Here is a 26,060-nt window from a genome sequence, read left to right as displayed (position 1 = left end):
GTCATAGAAATAGTGAAGTGCACCCTGTATACCAAAGGACCGGAATCTCCTCAGCAGGTGCAGTCTACTCAGGCCTTTCTTGTACAGTGCATGAGTGTTGTCTGCCCAGTCCAGTTTACTGCTTAGATCAGGTGTCGGCAACCTTTACCACTCAAAGAGCCGTTTGGACCCGCTTCACACAGTAAAGAAAACACTGGGAGCCACAAAACCCTTTTGAAATTTTAAATGATATAACACTGCATATGACAGGGTTTTTTTTTTTTTTGCCTTTGTGCTATGTATAAACAAACTATACTGTGTTACATTTATGAAATCAATGAACGACTGCAGAGAAAATGAAATAAAATTTTCTGCAACAAAATATTTTTAACTCCGAAAAATAAAGACGTTGGGTTGACGCACTTTGGAAGTTGTGACGTGTATTAAGAGCGACAAAAATATTTTAAATATTAAAAATTTTTAGATGTTACAAGATCGCCATAATCTTCATAGAATTACATTTAAAAAAATGAACAAACTAAAATAAAATACATTTTAATTAAATACTCATTAATTATTTTCAAAAGCTGATATATATGGAAGCAAATCTGTCTCATCAGACTTTGAAATATTACCACCTTTGAATTTGTAGCACTGAAAGCAGCAAAAATCAGACGCATAATTTCAGTGCAAAAAAAATTAAGTGCTACAAATTCGGAGGTGGTAATATTTCAAAGTCTGATGAGACAGATTTGCTTCCATATTATGTCATTAGGAGATGTACCACTTGCGTGTTAAAATTGTTCCCCACAGGCTTTAGTAAAGAAGCAGGCAGCTGGCCTTAGCATAGTTTTTATAATAAACAGGGGTTCAACAAATTTCCATTATATTTCAAACATGTTCAGCCTCTGCTAAAAAGGCCAGAGCTGGATGCATCAGTTCGTAACAATTTTAGACCCATAAAAAGCTACCAATATTGCCTTAAAGAAAGATGTTTTCCCCAAGTTTTTTTTATTTTTAAGCCCTCCATCAATTACATTTGGGGCCGGCACAGTGGTGCAGTAGGTAACATTGCAGTCACACAACTCCCAGGGACCTGGAGGTTGTGGGTTCGAGTCCGGCTCTGGGTGACTGTCTGTGAGGAGTTGTGTGTTCTCCCTGTGTCCGCGTGGGTTTCCTCCGGCTGCTTTGGTTTCCTCCCCCAGTCCAAAAACACACGTTGGTAGGTGGATTGGTGAATGTGAGTGTAAGTGTGTTGCCCTGTGAAGGACTGGCGCCCCCTCCAGGGTGTGTTCCTGCCTTGCGCCCAAAGATTCCAGGTATGGTCTGGACCCACCGTGACCCTGAACTGGATAAGCAGTTACAGATGGATGGATGGTATTCCATTCGGGTTTAGAACACTCTGAGTTCGCCTCATTGAAAGGCAATGTTTACGATTTTAATCAGAAATCACTTTTTATAAGATTCAATGTTTTCTCACCATCTGTGACTCCAAAGAGGTCTAATGTGTTTAAGAAGCCCTACATCATAAGACCACCTCCAAACATCAAAAAGCATGTAAAGAGATGAGGAAATGTCTCTTTTCTTATTAAAAATGTGGGTGTTATATTTGCTATTTTAGATTACATAAGGTGGAACTAAAAGTAAAAAGACTGAAAATGCTACAAAACTAAACAACTTTCTCTGTGGCAGTTCTGACAGTGAATAAAAGCTTACAGACAAGTTAACCATTAACCACACAAATATATAAATTTATTTTTTAGTTGTGGAACTTCTGAATGCAAGCAAACTAGAGAGAACAGCAATTTAACATGCCTCTCTGTCTCATGCAGGCCACCCCTTCCTGATTATTGCTCTTTTCAACAGAAACGTTCATTGCAAGTTTCTCAGGCAACATTAATGTCTATCAGCCAGCAACAGTGTTCTTTAAGGAATACTTTTTTTGTTTTTAAACCTTAAACCAAATGCCTCCAAGATATAATGTAGAAATTATTTTTCCACATCAAGCCGCACAATTTCATATTTAGTTTTTCTTTGCTCTGTGTTGAGATCTAAAGATAACAAACGTTCTCTGTCTGCTCCAAGCCATTGTCTCCAATTTATCATCAAATTGCCCCTGTCCAAATATATTTTAAATATGTACAAACATTTATTTTCTCAGTTATCTGGGTTCTTTTAAAAACCGTGTTTAAATGATCTGTTGTCTTTCTGTCAGGATCTTTGTTTTATTTTAGTTTCTATATTGATATTTTCTTCCATCATGTAGCTTTACTAAATTTAATTTAGATTAATTGTGCAGTTATAACCTGTTTTACATTTTCACATTTTTTTCAGATTCCTGAGAATAATGAATGCTCCACAGAATACCCTACATGTCAGTAGCCTAGTTTAAAAGATAAAGCAGACTGAGACCTCTTTAACAATAGATTACTGCCTATTCATACATATAAGTAGTTGTATGTTTAAAGATGTTTAAAGTAGACATTCACAGATAAACCTACACACAAACACATATGCACACAGACACACGGCAAATTTTTAATTTCATTTGTTATTTGTTACAAACAAAATTAGTTGATAAAGCACCCTTTATATTTATAGTCAATCACCCATTAGAATAGATCACTTTAAAATGCGTCCAATATTCTGTACAAAGAAATGGCACGCAGTGTTACGTTATCACTTTTTTTTTTTTTTTTTTTTACATTTTTTTCTTTTTTACAATTGCATAGAAGATTAAAAACTTTTTTTTCTCTCAATAATAAAACAATTCTATACTTATAAGAAACTACTGAATTCTATCATCTGGAACCATGATCATTCAGAAAAATAGATTTTATTGATTTCACATTGTAAACATATCCTGTCCAGCTGTTTACACTACAAAAGCATGCACTGAGAAGACTTCTTCAGTCTAAACCCTGCTGTTCTGTCATTATGCTGACCAATGACTCCAAGCCATATCCAGTGTTATCCGCCATAGGGAAGAGACTTTCCATTTAATTTTCTGAGGAAAATGAAACAAAAAGACTAAATAAGTAAGACAGTCATGCAAATAACAGACAGTCAAGTAAAATTAGTAATATTCACACTAAGTTCATTACAGTAACACTCCTAAATCATCTACTCCTACCATATACATTTTTCCTGTCAAGTCAAAGGCAGAAAATTAAATTCTACATTACTAAAGATAATTCAATTTTGAAAAGCATACAAAATCTGGATAGGCAAAGGCTCTATTTTCAGCAAGCCTCAAAATGCATACATAAACGTTCTTGATACAATTAGCTTACATAACAAGCCAGAAAAACTTTAGTTCTTTGGATGAACTCTAAAGCAGGTAGGTATTCTGTATAATCTGGAAATTAAAAGATCTACTTCACACACACACACACACATACACACACACATACATACACAATGGTTAGCATTGGACTTTACTCTAAATTTTATGAAAGCAATCTGATGTACCCTAGTAATCTGACTACATGTGAATGTTATGTTGAAAGTTATTTAATAAGCAAAACAATGCAACAGAGCAGGAGAACATGAAAAGAAAAAGACTAAAGTGTGTACAAAGTGAATTCCTGTGCAATAATAGTGCCATACTAACCTCTTATGGGTTTAGTTTTCCATCTCCTTGGATAAAAAAGACAGATAAAAAAAAGAAAGAAAGGAAAATTACAGATTAAATGCATGTCCTTTGCTTGTTAAAGGCATAAAAATAAGAAATTGACATCTAGAGAATATTTACGTGCTGTTCTTTTGTTGATATCTAATGTTTGGAATATAAGCGATATTTAGGGATTGGCATAACAATGAAAACCTATGGCAATGATTTTGGACATTGAGTATTATCAAATGCTTATGGACATTTAAACATTTTAAATGTATAACTGAAACATTTTAAAATGAATTAATGTGAACCTATAGAAAAGACTAGACAGAAATAAAATCAAAACATGGGGTAATGACAAAAATATGATTACTAGCTGGGTTTCAACAAAAATCTACAAAAGCTAAATAAAAACAAATTAATTTCAACAAGAAAGTAGCAAAACTAGAAAGCAATGAAAATGTAGCAAATTTTAATACAAAAACATCACACAAGAAGAAATGTGAACTATAAAAGCAACTGTGCTGGATGGTAATATGACAAAAACTGATCAAACTGCATACCTTTAAAACTGAATGGCTTGCTAAAGAGGCCTCTTATCTTTTTTTAATTACTTAAGGCCAAAGTTAAAGGAAATAATTTTTAGTGTTTGTTTTCCAAGGAAACCCTCGTTCCTGCAGCAAAGGTTTTCCCTTGGTGTGGCCACATTAAGTAGGATAATGTGCCTGGTCACACTTCAAAAACTTGTTCAGAAATGGTTTGAGGGTGTTCTCCCTGTATCTGTGTGGGTTTCCTGCAAGTGATCCTGATTCCTCTCACAGTCCAAACAAAAAAATAAATAAATTAGATAGATTGGGAATACAATATTGGCCTTGGCTTTGAGTGTGTGATGGACTGGTGCACAGTCCAGTGTGTGTTCCTGCCATGCACCCAGTGATTCTGGGTAGGCTCTGAATGATGAATGAATGAATGATTGGTTGGGCGAACATGACAGATTAACACGTGTTGACTTGGTCTCCAAATAGTCCAGATGTCAATCTGAATGAGCATATATGAGACGTGCTGGAAAAACTAATCAGATCCATGGAGACACCTCACAACTTACAGGAATTAAAGGCAATTTTCATAATACATAATAATTACAAGTAACATTTGTGTGCAAACTTTTTAATATTTGGGCTTACAAACTTCATTTAGGAGAAATGCATGTTAATCATATTAACATTCTTTTTAATATTAATGAACTTCTTAATTGTTTAAGGACTATAGAGGATAGAGGGTTTACTAATTGGCACAGAGTCCACAGAGAGCACCGATACCATAGGTGTGTTGGAAATATCCTGCTACTCACTATTCCTACATGTAGTGGACATGGAACTTTTCGGGACACTCCCAATGAAGCAGATACTGACACAAATGCACGCTGCTAGATGCAGCTCAAATTTAAAGTTGGGGCAGATGGAAAAATATCACACACGACTGGGGATAACACACTACACGACCCTAAATTCCCCATCAAACACTCAATTTGCGTTTCCTTAGACAAACAGATAAATACAGACGTACAAATTTCTGCGGTTATTGGGGATAAAAAACACGTAAAAATGTTTTTGGGTCAGTGTTGCATCATTTAAGGTGGAATGGAAAATTACAATACAGTTGGAATAAAGGCTGTAACAGCGTGTTGTGTGGCGCACTGTTTTCCTATGTAATATATTGCAGTTTTTCATAGTTTTACCGTTTAATCCGTCCTCCAATGTAGAGCTCCACACCACATGCCTGTGTTTACTTTCTGTTCTCTATTCCCATTAGCTGTTGAAGTGACTCATTCAGCCTTAAGTTGGTGGAGAGTTTACACTATACGATTAGGTCTAAATTTAAGTTGAAAAAACAAACATCTGATATGCTGCGACTGGTCTAAAATGCGATTTTAAGGCAAAAATATTTCAAATCAATAAAAAAGTCATGTAGCTTAAAAGTCATGCACTCCAGCTTAGACATGCCAAAGAACACTAACTTCATTCAAGCAGCCACAAAGAAGCATGCAAACACAGGTCAGAAAGAGTCCTTAGAAAGTGCATTTCACAGTCGTATAGTATAGTCTAGCCTGACTGAACTGTCATGAGGATGTTTTCCTACTTGTACTTGTTACTGCATTGTGGGAAGATTTATTTTTGTCATGGCTCTGAAACTTTTATTTTAATGTGCAGTTAATTAAGTACATGTTGTTCATTCAAGCTTATTTTATCTTATTAGTGATATAGAACAAGATAAAATCTGTTAGTATAGAAATAGAAATATCTGCATTTATAGACACCTAGCTAGAAGTTAAGATGGATAAAGTTGTTTTCGGTACTCAGTATCGGAAGGGAAAAAGTGGTATCGGTGCATTCCTAGTTATAAGGTGTAAACCCTCTGATGAAAGATCCAAACTATACAAATATCTGGTCATGAGCCTTTTTAAAGATGCATTTATGCAGTATTTTCAATTGTTCTCTGATATCTACATAGATCCAATATCAGTCAAAAATTATTTATATATAGCTTTCGGGGCGACATGGTGGTGTAGCAGTTAGCACTGTCGCCTCACAGCAAAACAATCCGGGTTTGATTCCTGGCCTTGGCTGTTCTGTGTGGAGTTTGCATGTTCGCCCTGTGCTTGCATGGGCTTTCTCCGGGTACTCCGGTTTCCTCCCACAGTCCAAAGACATGCAAGTTAGGTTGATTGGTCTCTCTAAATTGTGTATTTGCTGACAAGAGATTGGGATGCTCAATCAGTTTATCTACTCCCATTGAGCACCATGAGTACAGTGAACGCCTGACTCTTCCTTGCACAAAGCGATGATGGCAATGTATGTATATAGCTTTCTCTTTGTATAAAAGCTTTTTGTATAAGAGCTCAATTCTTCTAAAATGACATCTCCATTTCTGTTATACTTCAAAAACATTTATAAAAGACGAAGGCGACTTTATTTTCCTTGGACATTTTTAAAAAATATCTTACCTTGGCTATGGGGAAAAGAATAATTCATGTGCTCAATCACGTCCTCTAGTCCAATGCTTGCATCCTGGGAGGGACTGGGCAACTCATCATCACCTGAAATACACAAAAAAGTCAAATTATAATACCAATAAATTGATTGTGTTCTGTACAACATAAACCTGTTAAATCTAGTTATTATATATGCAATCATTAACATCTTTAAAGATGTATTTATGCAGTATTTTCAATTGTTCTCTTATCTACATACTATGTATCAATCAATCAAACTTTATTCTAAACTACACTGAGGTTTACACATTTACAATGTAGCCGAACTAATACATATAATAAAATAAGAAATAAATTGAAAAAGTTAATGTAAAACTAGAAACAGAACAAAAAATTAAATTGTAGAGTAAATTGTCGAATTTAAACAAACCATAGCACAAATGAGTTGAGTGGCATAAAAAAGCGATAATAAAGACTGAATATATAAAGCATAAGACAATAGTTAAGAAGTGACTAAAAAATAGTTAAAATAAATAAAAATAATAATAAAAGAAATGTAAATGAAATGAAGCTAAAACATGAACATGGGATCTGCTGTTCATGATCTCTTAAAACTTGGTTCTAAAACAGTGCACAAACACAAAAGAATGGAAGTTAATAGCACCTAACCAATGAGTTATCAGCTGGGATCCAGTTTGTGGCTCAGATGGGGATTTCTGTATGTAAATCTATACCAGGAATAGATATGAGGGTTCAATTTTATTTATTTAGCATTTATTCCATTCTGAATATAGGATCACATGTGGTGCCTCTATGTGTCCTTTTAGGCATATCAATTTGTTTATTTGTAAAAACACATTTATTTAAGAATAACTACAAATATACACTATGTGGCTTGTGACATGACAAGCCATATTGAGCATCATTAAGTTCTGACAAGAAATAATGGACTTAGTAGAACAGAAAAGAAATTCATAATTGCCATTGTAATGTGTACAATGAAATTCAGTTCCTATTCTCCACAGTGCAAAGAGCAACAAAGTTTAAGAATTAATAAAACTATAAATAAATAAGAAATAATAATTTAAGGTAAAAATAAAACTGAGGCACAATAAGAAGACACACTGGAAAAACTACATTCATTCAATAAAACTGCACAGATCCCAGCTAGTTAGAAGCAATTAGGACTTATACAGTTGTGTGCAAAAACTGTTTTTTGTTTTAATTGCTCTGTACCATCTGCTAGATGGTAACAGTTTGAACAGATGGTGACCTGGGTGGGATGTGTCCTTAATGATGCTATGGTTTTCTTGAAGGCATCCAGAACTGTGTAGGTCCTCCATGGTGGGAAGAGAACATCCAATGATCTTCTCTGCAAATTTGACAATCCTCTTTAGCTGTTTATTTGTTTGCTACAGTGCAGCAAGAGAACCATACGCAAAACCAGGAGGTGAGGACCCTCTCGGTAGAAGGACACCAGCCGTCTCTGAGCGATGTTATTCTTCCAGAGCAGAGTGTAAAGCAGGAGGCTCAGCACACAATCTTGAGAGGAGCTTATTCTGAGACTAACAGGTGTGGAGTGGAGAAACTTCTCACTGCGTCCTGTCAGGAAGTCCAGTGTGTGTTCCTGCCATGCACCCAGTGATTCTGGGTAGGCTCTGAATGAATGAATGATTGGTTGGACGAATATGACAGAGTTACATGTGTTGACTTGGTCTCCAAATAGTCCAGATGTCAATCTGACTGATATATATATATATATATATATATATATATATATATACATACACACACACACACACACACACACACACACATACATACAAACAAGGTGGACAAATAAGTTAAAAACTCCAGCAGCACTGCTGTGTATGATCCACACATACCAGAACAACAAACATTAACATACCATGGTGTCGGTGTCACTGCAGCATTCCAGAATCCACAACCCAAATCTCAAACCCATAATTTCAAAATGTGTTTTAATCTTTGCTATATTTATACAGGTAAATAAATAAAAACTGTAGATTTACACAAGAAAATGAAGTTTCAATAAATAAGTAAATATTTTAAAAAAATTAAATAAACATATAAATCCATAAAGAACAATATATCTACAGTATAAATTAAAAATGTAATCGTGTGTGTGTGTTTGTGTGCGTAATACTTTGATTAATGACTGCTTTGTAGTTTGTAGAAATTTTGTGAATGGTAACCCCTTAATTATAGTAACAACTTAGAGGGCAATTGGCAGGTGAGAAAATAATATAACTGGTGGTAGAAGCATAAAACTGGATGAGATCTGCTGACCTTGGAAATCCCTTTTTTATTGAGAAATTATCAGACAAAATTTAAATATATGATGTGCTATTTTGACTATGATGACAAGCAAGCGGCCCCACTTTGTGACCAATAAATTTGCCATGATCTATAAGACATTGTTTAAATGTCTGGGGGTGGGGGGGGGAGAGTGTATTTCTTCTTTCATACCCGATGAGAACTGTGGATGAACAACTCGTTTCACTCAGCAGATGGCCAACAAACCGGACAAATCAAGTATTAAATTCAGAGTGGCTCCTGGTGTCAGTAGCATTTATCCTGTACTGACTGTGCATATATTTATTAAAAAAAAAATTTATATATATATATATATAATTACAGAAGAAGCCCTAATTGGCACCATGAAATATAAAACTGAAAGTATGTACCAGAGTAGCAGTTGTGGGTTAGCTGTGGATTGAGGAAGGAGGACCGTGCTGTTCCTTCACTCCCACTGTCTTTCAGTCCTAAGCCCTCTTCCCTAATCATTAGCCCAAGACTGCCCTTTAGTCAGGGTGCGAATTATACAATGAAAATTGGGAAACCAGAACATCGCATGCACATGCTTCAGTAAACTGATGTCTTACTATCCTTACAGAGTCTTGTTTGTTTACTGTAATATCTGCAGTACATTAACGATAAATCCATTACACCAGCTAATGTGTCACATACCACACCACAACCTTTTTAGTCAGGGGTCACCAACAATATACAATCAAAATATTGTATAAATACAGCAACTCATCCTCTATTTGCAGATTTACTGCAAAATTAGGCATAATTTTTCTGAAGCAGCACAGAATATTCATTTACATTTTAACTATGTTTTCTATTTATTAACAGTTTTCAGTGTATTACTTGTTATTAGAATAGCCCCTTTTGGTTAAGTAAAACAAATTGTTTTTTAAAAGCATTTTAACCAATGCACCTCAGCCATGTACTTCATTTTTATACATCAATGTATTGATTAACTGCAGTGATATTTGTGTTTACTGTAGAACTACTCTCAGCAGCAAATAATGCCTCACTATTACAGCCACCATATAATTACGTTTTTAGGTTCTTGTTCCCTTCCACATTAAAATGGTGCATACATTACATTGAGCTTGTAGTAGATGTTAAGTTCTTGATGAGTTTTATACATTACGTTAACTCGAGTTTTTTTTTTTTTATACGTTATACTGCTTATAAACCTAGCTTCTTATTTGAGTGTTCTGTTCCACCTTAAAAGCCGCCGAAGTTACGTTCAAGCACCTAAAACACATCTTCAGCCTGAAACCTATGTGTTGCCACTGCATCATTTATGGTGGAACAGTAAAACTGAACAATCTAACATCTTCATGTGAGTGATTTACTGAAGTCAATAAAGTGCACTTACACCTAATGCCTTCTCTGGCTTGTGTGGGTGCTACCTTAATGTGGACGCAATCCACGTGACCAATAATATGCGTGAGGCAGGCAAAGGAGAGGTAAAACTTAACAAGAAATTGTATGGTTGATTGTAAGGGTGTTTGAAACCGTATTTCTAGATTCTTTCAGACATGGATATTGTTGGGTTTTTTTTTTTGTAATATTTAACATTATAGGTAAGGGGGGGAGGGGGTTAATTTAATAACTCCCAATTCCCCCCATAACTCAAACTCTTCCTTTAGTGTGTATTAGGGCTGGCCCAGAATATTCGGCTATTCGTTCATTTGGTAGGAATTTAGTTTATAAATTTGAAATTTTTGGATAAATGTGGTGATAAAGGCAATCTTTGTCAACGAGACTTGAACAAAGCCTAAAACAACCTAACATGCTACAGCAACCTACTTACAACTAAGAATGGCAAAGCTACAGTTAATTTTGTCAGCTTTTCAGCTCAAATTAGAATACCTGCACAAAGCTCTGTTTTATTTGTGTATTGCCATTAGTAGCACTGCGTATGCACAAATTAGCGAACGATGCCATGCTGGGAGCCGCAGTGCAGCCTTAATTTTAAAGCAGGATATGAGTGCTGATTTTGGAACAATAGGGCTGGCCCCAAGTGTTTGGGTATTCACATGTTTGTTTTTTGGGTATATATTCGGTTTCTAATTTTGAGATTTGGATATTTTGTTTTTTTGGATAAATGTGGTTATCGAACACTCCACCACATTCAGGCTCTCCAGCAATAAAAAAGTGCTCTCCCTCCACCCATATTCAGGCTTATCAACATAAAAGTCTTTGTGCAAATGCGTAAAACTCAGTCATAAAACATCTTAACATGGTAAAACAACACACTTTCAACGAAGCGAGGCAACACCACAGTTCATTTTGTCAGCTTTGTGCCTGAAATTAGAGCACCTCTGCTCAAACTGCTTAAATTGTGCATACTCTGTGCCCTTAGTTAGCAGGTTAGCGAGTGAAGCCGCGCTTTGAGCCACAGAGCAGCCTGGAGAGAGGGATATTAAAGCAGGGGTCGGAAGCGGATTTTGTTAATGACAACAATATACAACACCCCACTCCCAGTCGATGTTCAGAAGCCCTATAAAAGTTATTTGGGACAGCCCTAATGAGTGTGTGTATGTATATATGTGTGTGTGTGTGTGTGTGTATACACACACATACATACACTCACACATAAACATATATACATACATAGTAGAAAACTGGTCATTTAATATTATTAAAAAAAAATTACACTTAACTTATTTTTATTCTAAAATAAATCTTTCATGAGACCAGCCTGGGCTTTGAGTATTAAAATGAATTTTAAAAAATTCATATTATCAGTGATATAGTCGTAACTCTATTATTTACTCAAATACTCCGGGGACACAATCAAATGCAAATTTAGCATGCTTCCACAAGTTTAGAAAATGTTAGAATTGAATTAACGTCTACAAAACCATAATTACTGTAAAGTTATTCAGATATAACATATTTTGGCTTGTACAAATAACCCTTCTAGCCCAATACATGTATAAATGGTTTAATAAAATTCATGATCAAATTCAATATTTATGTGCCCTAATTACTTTATTCATACATATATATATATATATATATATATATATATATATATATATATATATGGAATATTTAAAAATGCAAGAAATCAATTTCCTTAAATCATATTTGATGGCTAATCCAGACATTCAGTTAAAGTTAATTTACCCATTGTCTCTGTGGTTTGGCTTGCGGCCACACGCAATGAGGCCAGGCTGGTGTCAGATCTCTGGGATGCAGTGGAAGGGGAGGACAGGGCAGTGCCATTCACCTTGGACTCAGTCTGTGGCTAGGACATAGGTAAGAAAGGAACCACAAAAATTAGGGAAAAAGGAGCGGGTGCAGAGTGTAGAATTTTGTGTTTTTGCATGACAGTGTAAATAAGGTCTTAAAGATAAGGAGATAAATTAACAATAAACTAATGAAATTAATAGAACAAATATATATTACGAATCATTAATCATTTATAAATATCCATGATGCCTATATAAAATTTTCCCCAATGAAGCCAAGTGTGCATTGCTGCTGCTGCTTCTTTTTTTTTTTTTAACAATTATAGTTTTAAGTTTTTATTCACTATTTGAATTATCACAGCAACCCATTTGTAACTCATGTATTTTTACCTTAAGTAATCCAAATAGCAAAATAAATCAATATATTATATTATATTAATCTCTGTAGATAAACTCATCTGTATTTTCATTGTTAAAATATTATATTTTTATGTTTTTTAACATAAAACATAAAGTTAGCCCCTGCTAACTTTTTCCGGATTTGCTCACTTTTTAGTGTTGGATTTAGTGTGATTATATTGGCTAGAATACCATGCTTACCAAGGTTACATATTATTGTTGTAAATAACATGGTCCAGTATATGAGTGATACATGGGTTTTATAATGTAGTCAACATAGTTTTATTTGATTACATACATTCCACAGGCTCAGCATTGACGTACAGTGTGAGTGTATTGTGTGAATGTAAAAGCCTGAGAGCCGTTTGTGACCGATGTGAATATTCCTCGGCTCAAAAGGTGTGTGTGTGTGTGTGAACGTGTGAGACAGAGTGTCTTCTTTTGATGTACAATATTTTATTTCAACATCAGTGGTGACCCAGATTTTTATACCAAACCGGTTTCTTGGCCATTTACTGAGTGAAGGACAGCACTGTTTTATAGGGAACAGCTGTTTATCCACAGCTATATTCTCACTGGGTGTGGAAGAAGCAATACTGTTTACAGTCTAGATTTTGGCCTCATCACAGTACAGAGACTATATTATTGAAGAATAATTAAAAAAAAAAAGAAAAAAAAGCCACTTAATATATTCTGACCAAAAGAATGATGTCTGCTGGTTTTATTTGATCTTACTATAGCATTTAACATTTGTTAAGGTTTGTTAACATAAAACACTTTTGTGTAATTTTAAATTTTTGCTACAAATATATAATACAGATAGGCAGTATATCTATACACTTGGCATTAGCTTTCTCTTTTATGCTGACAACATATCAGCTAAACCAGGAAATGAACTACAGTTTACTTAGAGAGCTGAGTTTGGAAAAGATAAAATGACTGGATGTCAAGAAACTACTCATAAGTTCATGCCTTTCTTATTTAAATGATGGGCTACTAAAATACCATGCTTTCTAGATGTTCGAGAAATGCCATAATATATATAATAATGTACTTAACTGCAGGTTAGCATTTTTGTACATACTTCAATCAGTCATAAGAATACAACTCCTGATTAGGCATGTAATATTAAAATGGATGATCATCAGAGGAAGTGTGAGGGGGAGACTTTGTGAAAAGCTTACGAAAACTTTCAGTTTTAGATAAACTTTCAGATACTTAAGTAAAAAAAGCAATAAATAAACATTACAATTTCTTTAATTGGGCTGGTAAAACTCATTACGTTTGGAAAAATGTATTACTTTCTAATTAATATTAATGATCTTAAAAACAACCATGGAATTTATTTTAGCTGGTTATTGTTGCTAGAGTTCTGACAAACACTAGACCTGGAAACCCTGTTAGTCGTTCACCTCAGTAAGCATGCTTGAGCAAGCAGCGGTGGAACTGAGTACTAAAGCATTAGATGTAGATCTGGGGCTTGTAAAATGCGTCTGACTCTGCCAAAGCATCCTAATCATTTTATTCTGACCCATTAAAATAAGAGAAATACCAGACTTGTGTCTCTTTAGATGTTAAATCAAAATGTAAAACTAAGAAACAGTAAATAACATTTTAAGGATTAAAAGTTATTTACATTTTTATTATAATATATTTGACTATCATTTAAAACTGGCAAAGTTACTGTGCTAATTGATACAAATGTAAGCATTTTATTAATGCTATGTAAAATTTGAATGGCAAAAATAAAAACTAAAATGTAAATAATCATTCTTTTTATTTGATTAACTTTATTCTAATTGTTGCACTGCATCTCTGCAGAGCACTGTTGGTATACTGAATATATTAAACTTAATTAAAAGCAGAATTGCAAAACAAGACATGAATGTGCTTTTAAAAGGGATGTTTGCCATGTGTATGCTTTTTGTAGTTCTTCAATTACAATGTTTTAGCTCCTTTTTACTTTGTTCTCCAATGATCAGCACCTCCACAGAGCTGGTGGATGACTTCAGTGACACTGTTGTGGTGGTGGTGTGTTAGTGTGTGTTGTCCTGGTATGATTGGATCAGACACAGAAGCGATGCTGAACTACTGGACTAAAAATAGTATAAATATACAGCAACTATTATGTTTTGCACATAGCAAGAACTGATGTGTTTAGGAAATCTGCTGTCTCAGATGGCTTGAAAAATAGTTCATATCACTGCTGTAAACGGGCAAGCATTGTTCTGAACATTTGGGCTAAGCCCCAGATGTTTGGCTTCGCCCATGATGCTCAGTACATGTATTTTCAAATAGTCTTAAATATTCATATATAAATATAATAATATATTTGTAAATTTACATTTATAAATTAATAATATATTTATATTATTTACATAACATATACCACTGGCATATATATAACTTTTGGATCAACTGTTTTAAAAGTGTACTGATCTTATTCTGAGTGTAAGTCCTAATCTAGTTTAAATGGCCAGCTTGAAATATTGTTCAGTCCTAGCCTCCAAGTAATGTTTCCTACAATTATTTGATTACATTCATGTAAAGGGCTAAATAAATGCCCCACCCACCTGCTCCAGTAGTTGTCTAAGTCGTTTTAGCTGTGACTCCAGTTGTTTGTTGTGATCTTCAAGAATTTGCATTCTTGCCTCCAAACGACCTTTGTGTTGCCTCAATAATTTTGCTTCAGCAATTAGCTCAGCATCTCGGGGACTCTGGGGTGAAACTGGCAGCATCTGAGGGGGTGATGGGAGTGGCGACAGACCTCTGTGATCATGGGCCTTTTTTAGTCGTTCATACTCAGCCTGCAGTTTCCTAAAACACAGAGTGTACAAAATAATTAACAAGACTATAATAGTGTAGAAAATGTAAAAGGCATGGAATTGACAGCACTGAAAATTGAAAAGAATATATAAGGTGCATTTGCATTATGATGAAACGGGCTTTTAAAAAAAAGCAAAATTAGAATTTTACAAAACCTATTCTCCTGCTCCAAATCACTGAGAACTCTTTCAAGCTCCCCTTTCTCATCACCCTCCATTGATATGAGAATCTGTGCAGGACTCTGTGGCTGGCTCAGAGGGGAGCCCTGATTGAGGCTCTGGCAGTAGTGTTGAATCAGCAGATGCTCGTCATCCCTGAAATGAACATAGCCCAATATACATAGGTACAAATGTTGAAAAAAAAATGCGCAAATAAACTAAAAACATGAACTGCAATATATAAACATCACATCACCCTATGTACCCAAATTAATCACTTAACCTTAAGCATTATATATATATATATATATATATATATATATATATATATATTTACACTGGAAACAACACATCAAATGTATATTTAGATTATTTAAATATCATTCAAATGTATACTTTAATACTTTATGTTTTCTGATTAGAGATGTGATCAAATTTTACCATCATTCCTTGTGCTCTAATTTTTTTTCCCTTTCTGTACACACTGAAAATATCTTTTATTTTTATACTTTTCATAGGTTTCAAATAATATTTGAAGATACATGGGACTGTCGTCACATCTACTACAACTATATGTATTATAAGGAACCATTCAGGGAATAAATACAGAAAACCATAAGACATTGAATAATATCAAATAAAACCAAAAGAGTTCAAAGTCAGATTAGTTCTGAGTGAGAAAAAAATGCAGTATATATTAGGACTCCACATTGAAGGAAAAACATACTGACTTGAATATGCTTAAATGTCTATGAGACCAAACTGGAGGTTTTTACAATCACGTCAGCTCTGTGTTCACATTAAACATTTTGGGGATCTCTGTGTGGGGCACAATGAAGTCTCAAGACTTACAAGGCATTTTGGAGTGAAACTTACTGCCAAGTAACAGATTTGTCTGCTACAATCACATGTCATGGTTCCTCCAACAGGATAATGACCAACAATTCACAGCTAAAAACAGTCAAGAATGGCTAGGAATAAAAGAGTGGACACAAAACACATTCATTCATTCATTGTCTGTAACCACTTATCAGGTTCAGGGTTGCGGTTGGTCCGGAGACTACCCGGAACCACTGGGCACAAGGCAGGAATGCACACTGACAGTGGACTGATGGTTCACCAGTGCATCATAGGGCACCACACACACACACACACACTTTCGGGCACAACTGCGCAGCCAATGCATCTAACTGACAAATGTCGCAGCCAATGCATATAATGGATAAGTAATAACTGTAGCAGATTTTAGTATTCATGTAAAATGTAGATAATTGTACAAAACTGTACTTAGTAAAGCTAATAAAAATTCACTGTTTTAAATCAAATATCAATATAAGTTTAATATTAATTAAGCAGCATTCACAGTCATAGGCTAAGTGAAATGTGTTTACTGACATGCAAAATGTTTATTTAACATTATTATATTTAAATCAGTTTCACAAAACTTCAGGTTCTAGTCCCAACATGAGGGGTAAGGAAAACTTCCAAATTTGTTCTTTTAAAATGGCTCCAACCAGAGGTTTAACACCCAAAAGAGTGCACTATACAATATGATACCAATTTGAAAGAGATATCATTATTTACTGACCTATGTAATGCAATACAGTGTGAAGAATTTCATTAGAAATTGGAGATCATTAACACCATAAGAAATTAAGATGTCTTTATCTGCTCTATATAAAAAAAAATCAGATTTAAGCAAGGTTGGTTTGTGTTTTTTCAGTTTTTTACAGCTGTTCGTTATTCTATTAAACACTGAAATTTGAAATGTATTTCTTTATTTTTAGACGGCTTCCACTTAGACCTATGTAAGTGCAGACTACCAGCATCATATTAGAAATTTCTATTTTAATTTTGTATATTAAAAACTGTTTCATACAATCCATTACATTTTGACAAGGATGAATTTTTTTCAGGATATAACTTTAAAAAAAAAAACCTTGTCAAAATGTAATGAATTGTATAAAATAGATTTTAATATATATACAGTTCCTTATACAGATATTCACACAAAATAAGGCAAATAAGCTCACATGCTCTCATTAGGTGAAATATTCTCGTTCACATATGAGCCATTCCGGTTTTCCATTTCAGCTAGCCTGTGTGAGACACAAATATATTAACTCATTCAAAACATTTGCATTAGTCACATACATTCATAGCAAAACATCCAAAAGAACATCCAAACAGTCATCTTTCATAATAAAAAAAATATAAACAAATAACATTAGCAGCACTTTATCTGGTAATTTTGAGATGATTCCATGCACTGAAGCAGACATTGTGCATGTGATTTGGAGCAAAAGCTTCACAAAATAATAAGAGCATAAATATGCAATTCATTAATAAGTTTTGTGGTATACATTAATTTGATCAACAATCTAGTTAATAATTAAAAAACAATCTGAATCAATCTGACTAGGAATGATATACTTTTACACGGCATTTCATCAGATATATGGTTTACACATAGCCATTGTTTTCTTTTATGGTGGCAATTACTCTGCATTATCACTCATCAGGAAATTGATTTTTCTATGTTAACAAATATTTATCTCTCATACGAAAATCAACAATAAAAAATCGTGCATTCATATGGTGACATTTAGTAGTAGATATCTGTAAGTACAACCACTTTTAACCACAACAAGCATGACATCTCAGCTCAGCTCATTACATCTCACACATCATAATATAAAATAGCCTATTCATCCAAGTCAAGTTTAAACAATGCACTAGCTTAATAAATTGCAAAATGTAGTTCACCAACATTGTATCAAAATGTTTTTCCTGCTCATATGCAACAGCACCATTATTATTACCCCACTTCACTGGAAATGGAATCAACAGTTCAGATGACCATATGGTTACGCTTAGTACCTGCCATTTACTGACAGACATCTACAGGATTTCTTAAGTCAACTCTGATTCTCAACTCTTGCTGCTAGAGCTGATTTAAATGAATCATTGATGTCATTTCAATTTAGTGTAGACTGCACTACTGTTATATTCAAAGCAAACATGAAACTGTCAAAGTTTTAAAATTTTGAGTTGCTTGCCTAGAGTTAACCTCAACATCCAGATGCATCTAAGTGAAAGAATCAACTCCTCGTCATTACTTTTATCTGTGATTTATAGAATTACTTTCTATAAATTAAGAAAGTTGGTATTTTGTTTGTAAAAGAACACTTTAAAGTAGAAAAACATATGTTTTTTGACCATAAGTATGTTTCCATATAGCTCCAATTTCCTCCTGAATTCCAAAAAATGTTTTCTTGAAGTAATTTTTTACACTTCAACTTTTGACTGTAGAGACATCATCTGGGATCCAGTTTGTGGCTCAGATGTGGATTTCTATATGCAAACCTTTACCAGAGAAGGTTTTGAGTCTTCCAACTTTATTTCTTTGATATTTATTTAAGTCTACATATAGGATCACATGTGGTGGTTTTCTTTTGGGCATCTACTGGTGTTTTTGGTAAAAACACTGTGAGATTTATAAACTACTACATATATCATGGCTTATGTTTGGGCCATGAGAAGCCATATTGGGAAATATTAGGTTCTGACAAGCAATAATGGACTTACTAGTTGTGTTACGATTTTATTTATTTATTTGCTTTGTAAACCTGGGGTAATAAATCCCCAAACTGTCAAATAATTTTGTAAAACAATACACTATTACCCTGAAATGAAAATTGAATGGAAAACTTAATGGTTATAAGGTATCGAATGATTATAGATCATTTACCTGGGTGTTTACCTGCATATGTTATGTTTTATTTTATTACTGATAAATATTGTGAATTATATTTGATAGGAAGATTGTAGACAGAAAAGAAGGGCTTGTTAGTTTCAGGATAATCTCAGGAATTCAGTGATGCCTGGTGTATACATACAATTTTATTTATTTATTTTTTTTAAATCAACAGTTATATTTCATATTATACATAGAAATCTGAAAACTTGACTATTTAAAAATTTACTGATTTATAATCCTGATAGCCAGCCCTTTTATTTGATGCATAATTTATTCATTATATTATTTTTACAAATGAACAATATTCATATTCCATTTCATATATATTTCTTTTATTTTTGGGCACACAGTTTCTTTGAGACAGATTCCTCATTAGTTGTCTTAATATCTACATAAATTAGCTTTCATATGGCATCTCTGAAAGTCTGAAACACAGGATTTTTACTGGAGTGCAGGAGTATCTGGGGTCTTAATTAAATGTTTGTCACATGCTTTGGTCAAATTACCAAAAGGTATTTAAATGATATATTATAATAAATTTGAATAACAAGTGTATGGTATTAATCAATTTGAATGTTTTAAAATTCAAAATGAGCTTTGACATTTATAAAATGAAATGGTGTTGAGCTTGAGATTAATGTTTCTCAAAGAATGCCGAAGATACCATACCTTAAGTCTCTGTGGACTTTTACTGTTTTTGGTTGGATTCAATAAATACTTTTAACCTTTTGTGTATGGGTTATATGTAATAACCTATGTTTTGTACTTGATCTACTTTGGACAGACTGTCAATATATTTCAGATTCTTCACCCTATGTACCCAAATTAATCACTTAACCTTAAGCATTTTATATATATATTCATTCAATCATTAATTCATTCATTCATTATCTGTAACCGCTTATCCAGTTCAGGGTTGCGGTGGGTCCAGAGCCTACCTGGAATCATTCGGCGCAAGGCGGGAATACACCCTGGAGGGGGAGCCAGTCCTTCACAGGGCAACACACACTCACACATTCACACCTACGGACACTTTTGAATCACCAATCCACCTAACAACATGTGTTTTTGGACTGAGGGAAGAAACCGGAGCACCCAGAGGAAACCCACGCTGACACGGGGAGAACACACCAACTCCTCACAGACACTCACCCAGAGTGGGAATCGAAGCCACAACCTCCATGTCCCTGGAGCTGTGTGACTGTGACACTACCTGCTGCGCTTCTTCAAATCAGATGCAATAAATCAACTGACATGTCTTTGACATGTTTTATACATCCAGTAGTAATTATTCTTCTTCTTATCAACTTAACAAATATACTGTACTCTACTTACTTTACATTTGTGTTCAAAATAATTAATTGTTGTAATCATGGATAATGATGGCTAGGGATGCATCTCTGTACATTTTCATATAAATGTTTATCACTAGCATGGACAATTATGTGAGCAATTTTTAATCTTACATTTAAATTTAAATGACAAAAAAAATGTAACCGCACTAAGGTATGAAAATATTTTCTGCATTTTAGTGCAAATTTGGAAAAATGGACGTCAAGTAATAATAGGATTTCTAGTTTGCAAGCAGCTAGGGATCTCACGTGACGTGACAATCTTCCTGCTAGAAAGGTTGGTAAACTTTACTGGTAATTATGGGTCTTTGTTTTCTAATATTACACAATGCTGCCCTACTTAAAGCTTTCTCTGTACAGCTGCCAGGACAGAGATTAGCTTTTTTTATTTAATTTTTTTTTTTTTTAAATGAACAGCTGTTCTCAGACACAGCATTTGTGTCCCTTCATTACAGAAAGAGAACCATGCTGGTTGAATTTGGATTCTCTCTGTGGAAGTTTACTTTTTCCTGAGAAGACCGCTGGTTTACCTCTGGCCTAGATTAGTTGAATTTTTAGACTTATTACAATTAGGGATCTGTATTTTTTAAATCAGAAATATTTCAGAATTTTTATGATCACATTTTTTATGTGAATTTTACAAACATGAATATTTCACCACCTCAAAATTTGAAGTTTATCAACATACATCATACAAAAATAATTAAAAAATAAAATATTCAGACAAAAATATTCAAAATTCAGACAAACATAATTCAAATATTAAAATTAAGTTTCAAATATTTATGTAATTGATTTAGCTCCATAAACAGTACACATTGTGATAATGAATTTGTGAGAAGATAAATTCTTGTATCAAGCAAGTGTGGAAAAAGTTGCATCTGCAACAATATTACCATATTTGTTATTCAAAATGAAAGGTGATGTACAAACAAAGATTATACCCAGTGGTCAGCAAGCTTTGTCCCAAATGTATGTGTGTGCTGCTCAAATCAAATAAAATATTATTTATTACAAATAAAATTTATTTGGTGACAAGGAATATTTTATTTGTATTTCTTTCCATTTAAATAAAAGTTGATATTGCATTATTTTAAATCCCAACTTTTGTGCAAAATGTGCTTTTATGATTTTACCATCTGCTGGGATATTACTGCACTACTTCTGCTAACTGTGACTGGGCATAGGCCTAAGCACATTGAATAATGATACCAATTGGTTAATTATAACCATTCATAGGGTTCAAATTAAGTTAACTATTCATAAAAGTGGGTTTTTAAATGTGCTTAGGCCTATATACATTCTTAGTCAACAGAATTGTGACAATATAGTTTATCATAATCAGTGAGAACATAAAATCACAGGGTTTATCTAAACATGAATGGACTTAAACGTGCAGTGTAAAGTGTTATCCAATGACAACATTTCTAAATTCATTCTGTGATTTACAAATTTAGTGATTTAGTGATCGATTTGGCTTTAGGTAGCAGGCAAAACAATTTTCACACACCACTAGCAAGACGGCTTAATTTTACAGTAGGCATGTTCAGAGGATAAATACTTATTTTGGAAAATAATTCAAAATGCTGTTGCTGGAGTGTCAGAATCACAGAATTTAACCTCTTACATGGTGTGCTACATTATTAAAATGCAAAACTAACACAAGCATAATTAACTTGCTTCTCCTTCCATCTCTTCATTATTTAGCAAGTGTATAATTTATGATATCTCATTTATTTTCTAATTATTAACACTAAAGTGTGAGTTTAGATTCTGGTTAGCGTCTCACTCTATGCAAATGCAGAGCATACACTGTAATGGAAAATTGGCGATTTGTATTTTTTAATTTGCATAATTCATTCAAATGTGCATATTTATAGTTGTTCACATTCTTACAAATGTTAAGATTTACTGATGTTCCTCTGCACTGTAACAAAATCCAGACCAATATGCACATTTTCACTTCAATTGAGGTAAAGTTAGCTAATTTAATAAGTGTGTTAGAGCAGGTAGTTCACAAATATGATTGATAATATGCAAATATACTAATGCATATGCAAATTATATATTTACAAATATTCAATTAGGCATTCTGTCCTAATAATAATCAAAGGCTGATTTATTTTTTCATTTAATTAACCCTTATATAGTGCTTTTCTAGAAACTGAAGCACACTTTACAATCAACACTCAACATTCAACCCACACACACACACTGGTGAGAAGAGGCAGACAAACGCACACAGCGTACTCTTGACCATAAATGACTGTCCACCTGGAGGACTGCATCGGGCACTAGGACAGAGCGCCAATCCATATCTGTGCACACATTCACTCGCACATGTACAAACATTCATTCACATACACACTCTTTCACTCACACAGTTATTAGAGAAGAAAATTCACCTAACATGCATGTTTTTGGACAGTGGGAGGAACACGGAGACCCCAGAGGAAACCCACTCAGACACAGGGAGAACATGGAAACTCCACCCAGATGGGACTTGAACCCAAGATCCTAGGGCTGGGAGGCGAACATGCTAACAACTAAGCCACCATGCCACCTGATGTATTGTGCTGATTGAATATAACTGTCATTTGTTATTATGTCATTGTCAATTGTATAAGGCTCATTCCTTATTCAGCTAAAATGTATTACTATAAACCATTTCATACCATAGTTTTAATACCTTGCATCTTACCTGCTTGCATAATGCTCGATGCGTGAGTGGGTATCATCATGGGACAGCTGGGGTGAAGATGTCAGACTATAAATAGTAGAGAACAGAAGAATGCAGTATGTAAACTATGAAATAATTTGTTCTCTTATTAAAATAATTGAGGTGGATATTAATGAAAAAAAAAAAAATACATATTACAGACCTACAGCTGACATGAATACAAATATGTATCATATATGTATTTCTCTAACAGCTTCTTTTTTACTAAATGTAGCCCTCTAGGTAATGATATGGAAATAATGGTCCTACAATTACTTTATTGTTCAGAAACCATTGATCTCTCCTTGATATTCAAACATTTATTACTCTGCTAAGTGTTCAAATATTAGAAGAAAAAGACGAAGAAACACCTTTATTGATTCCCTTAGGAAAATTGCTTCTCTGCTTTTGACACATCCGTGGCAGTGAACACACAAACACACACTAGTGAGCAATTCTTCACACAAACACACACACAACCAGAGCAGGGGGCTGCCAACCACCTTGGTGTCCGGGGAACAGTTTGGGGGTTAAAAAAAAACAACAACTGCAGACACTGCTTATATAGCAGTGTACTGAGAGTCAAAACTACTCTTCTCATTCAGACACTAATGTATTTGTACAAATAAATATAAAATGCTAAACCAAATAATATTTAAATGTATGTTTTGATTTTTAATTAAACTTCATATAAAAAAAACATATTCTTTGGATTATTAATTTTGCTCATACAGAAAAAGGTTCTTATCTGTTTAAAGAAAGAGAGACCTATAAATCCAAAACTAAAAACAAGAGAAATGCTATTAAACCGTGTTAGAAAGTACAATTTGCTCCTTTTACTGAGCAAATGCCTCCACAGGAATGTGCTCATAATTAACTTTTCTCTTTTCTCAATAAACCACTGAACAATTAGCCCAAAAAATAAAAAATAAAAAATGTTGCTTTGTGAAATTCAGTAGAATACTCACGGATGATCAACAGGCCAGAAGTTAATCAGTGTAACAGGACTGCAAAACAAAATATATACATCAGTCATTCAATTAATATGGTGGCAAACAAGTGCAATAACTAACAAACACACAATTTTCAAATTTTACAGAAATATACTATAGCTACTGACTTCTTTGATAAAACAGAATATAAAATGTAGAAAATATTTTTATGTTTGCTTATCAACTTCATTCAATAACATAAATATATAAAAAAATCATAGAAATCCATAATGATTTTATTATAATACTCAATTGTTCTGGATTTATTTTTAGCCAGACAAAATGATGTCTGTTTTTATTAAATAAAAATGTATATTAAATTTGTCTGATGAAGCACACTACATTACCTTTTACCAGACTCACCCGAAAAGATTAAGAAACTGATAATGGACTTACGTCTCCATGTTATCACCTTCCAGGATGGTTTGCACTGGGAGATAACCCATACGGGGGTGCTTGGCAAAATAGCGTTTTGTCCTGAATTTATTCTTGAGTACTTTGGCAAAATCCCTTACATCTTCTCCCGAGGTTGTCTAATAACAAAACAGAACAAGAGCAAATGATCACCCACATATATGCAGTTTCTGTCATTTGGTGGCCATAAAACACATTGCCTTTTTGTTTTAGTGAAAATAAACGCAGCATCTTTTAAACAGATTCCAATATTATTTGCTTACACAGTATGCAAAAAAAAATAAAAAATAAAAAAATAAAAAAATAATAAAAAAAAAAACCCTGTCCTGAACTTTGGAATATACTTTCAAGGCAGAAATTACAGCTTGCAACTATATTTTGTAGCCAGCTAAAATTCTTTCAGTACTTTGTAGTTTCCAACTGTTTTGTGCAGTAGGCTTTTCAGAGAATTTACTGGATTGTCTGGCATGCATTTAATTTAATGTTTATCCACTCATTCTGTGTGATTTTTAGTTGCAGAAGCCATCCTCATTATGTCTCAAGCTTTAACAGATGATTTGCTTTGAGGGTTTCTTCTTTCAACCCAAGCAATACTGCAAGCCTTTCTTTTTATGACTCATTGTGAAGATTACGTATTTGCACACAGAAACTGATCTATTCAAAAATATCTGCGTACAAATAAGTGTATATTTAAGCAAGGTTGGACACAGGCGAAGCCATAACTCTTTGTGGAGACAGTGCAAATTGATGACATCATGTGGTAAAATATAGAATTGCATGTAAAAGTTCAAACCATCTTCACACATATCCATCTATAACACAAAGATTAAAAAACGAAGATTAAAGAAGACTTATGGAATATTAACTCTCACTTGTTTAAAATAACTTTTAAAAATGCAGAATATATAAAATAATTAAAGTTACAATGCTTCAAGGGTGTCCAAAGTCTAGCCCCCTGGCCAAATGCGGCCCACTATAAGATTTTAATTGGCCTGCGGTATTACTTGTTGGATTTTACAGTCTTTTTGGCATCCTGCAGCAGTTAATGCATTAAAATGTAAATTTGTGTTTTTCATATTTTGAATACGCTGTTATAAATAATTAATGAGTAATATATTTGGAAAGAGAGACTGGCCTTTAAGAATTTTGATATGATCCAGTTCGGCCCACTTTGAAAAAAAGTTTGGACACCCCATGCATTGCTTGCTGTATATCATTCATTATTTGTTGTAATGTTTTACTCTAGATTGTTTTATTTAATTCTGTATTAAGATTTTATTCAGATTTTTTCATTTAAATTATTTAATCTATTTTAATTTATCTCAGTGTAA

The 26,060-nt window shown here is 33.8% G+C and overlaps 1 protein-coding gene across 7 annotated transcripts in view; it reads right to left on the bottom strand.

Annotated features, from left to right (window-relative positions):
* Positions 1–2,510: 2,510 nt before the first annotated feature.
* Positions 2,511–26,060, bottom strand: part of dmd (dystrophin) — a 163,759-nt gene continuing 140,209 nt past the window's right edge. For 3 of the 7 annotated variants that reach the window (XM_066661558.1, XM_066661560.1, XM_066661561.1), the window contains 10 exons: positions 24,712–24,848; positions 24,292–24,330; positions 23,306–23,371; positions 17,526–17,591; positions 15,490–15,648; positions 15,082–15,325; positions 12,045–12,165; positions 6,600–6,692; positions 3,593–3,618; positions 2,511–2,986 (listed from right to left, as the gene is read on the bottom strand). In XM_066661558.1, coding sequence (XP_066517655.1) covers positions 3,596–3,618; positions 6,600–6,692; positions 12,045–12,165; positions 15,082–15,325; positions 15,490–15,648; positions 17,526–17,591; positions 23,306–23,371; positions 24,292–24,330; positions 24,712–24,848 — 948 coding nt within the window. In that variant the 3' untranslated portion in view covers positions 2,511–2,986; positions 3,593–3,595. Of the gene's footprint in view, positions 2,987–3,012; positions 3,354–3,592; positions 3,619–6,599; positions 6,693–12,044; positions 12,166–15,081; positions 15,326–15,489; positions 15,649–17,525; positions 17,592–23,305; positions 23,372–24,291; positions 24,331–24,711; positions 24,849–26,060 lie in introns of those variants that run through there. The other 4 variants (XM_066661562.1, XM_066661557.1, XR_010800422.1 and 1 more) reach the window with 4 other exon arrangements.

The sequence above is a fragment of the Hoplias malabaricus genome, chromosome 2 (genome assembly GCF_029633855.1).
Source record: "Hoplias malabaricus isolate fHopMal1 chromosome 2, fHopMal1.hap1, whole genome shotgun sequence".
In the NCBI taxonomy this organism is placed as follows: Eukaryota; Metazoa; Chordata; class Actinopteri; order Characiformes; family Erythrinidae; genus Hoplias; species Hoplias malabaricus.
This window is presented reverse-complemented; position numbering and strand designations above follow the sequence as displayed.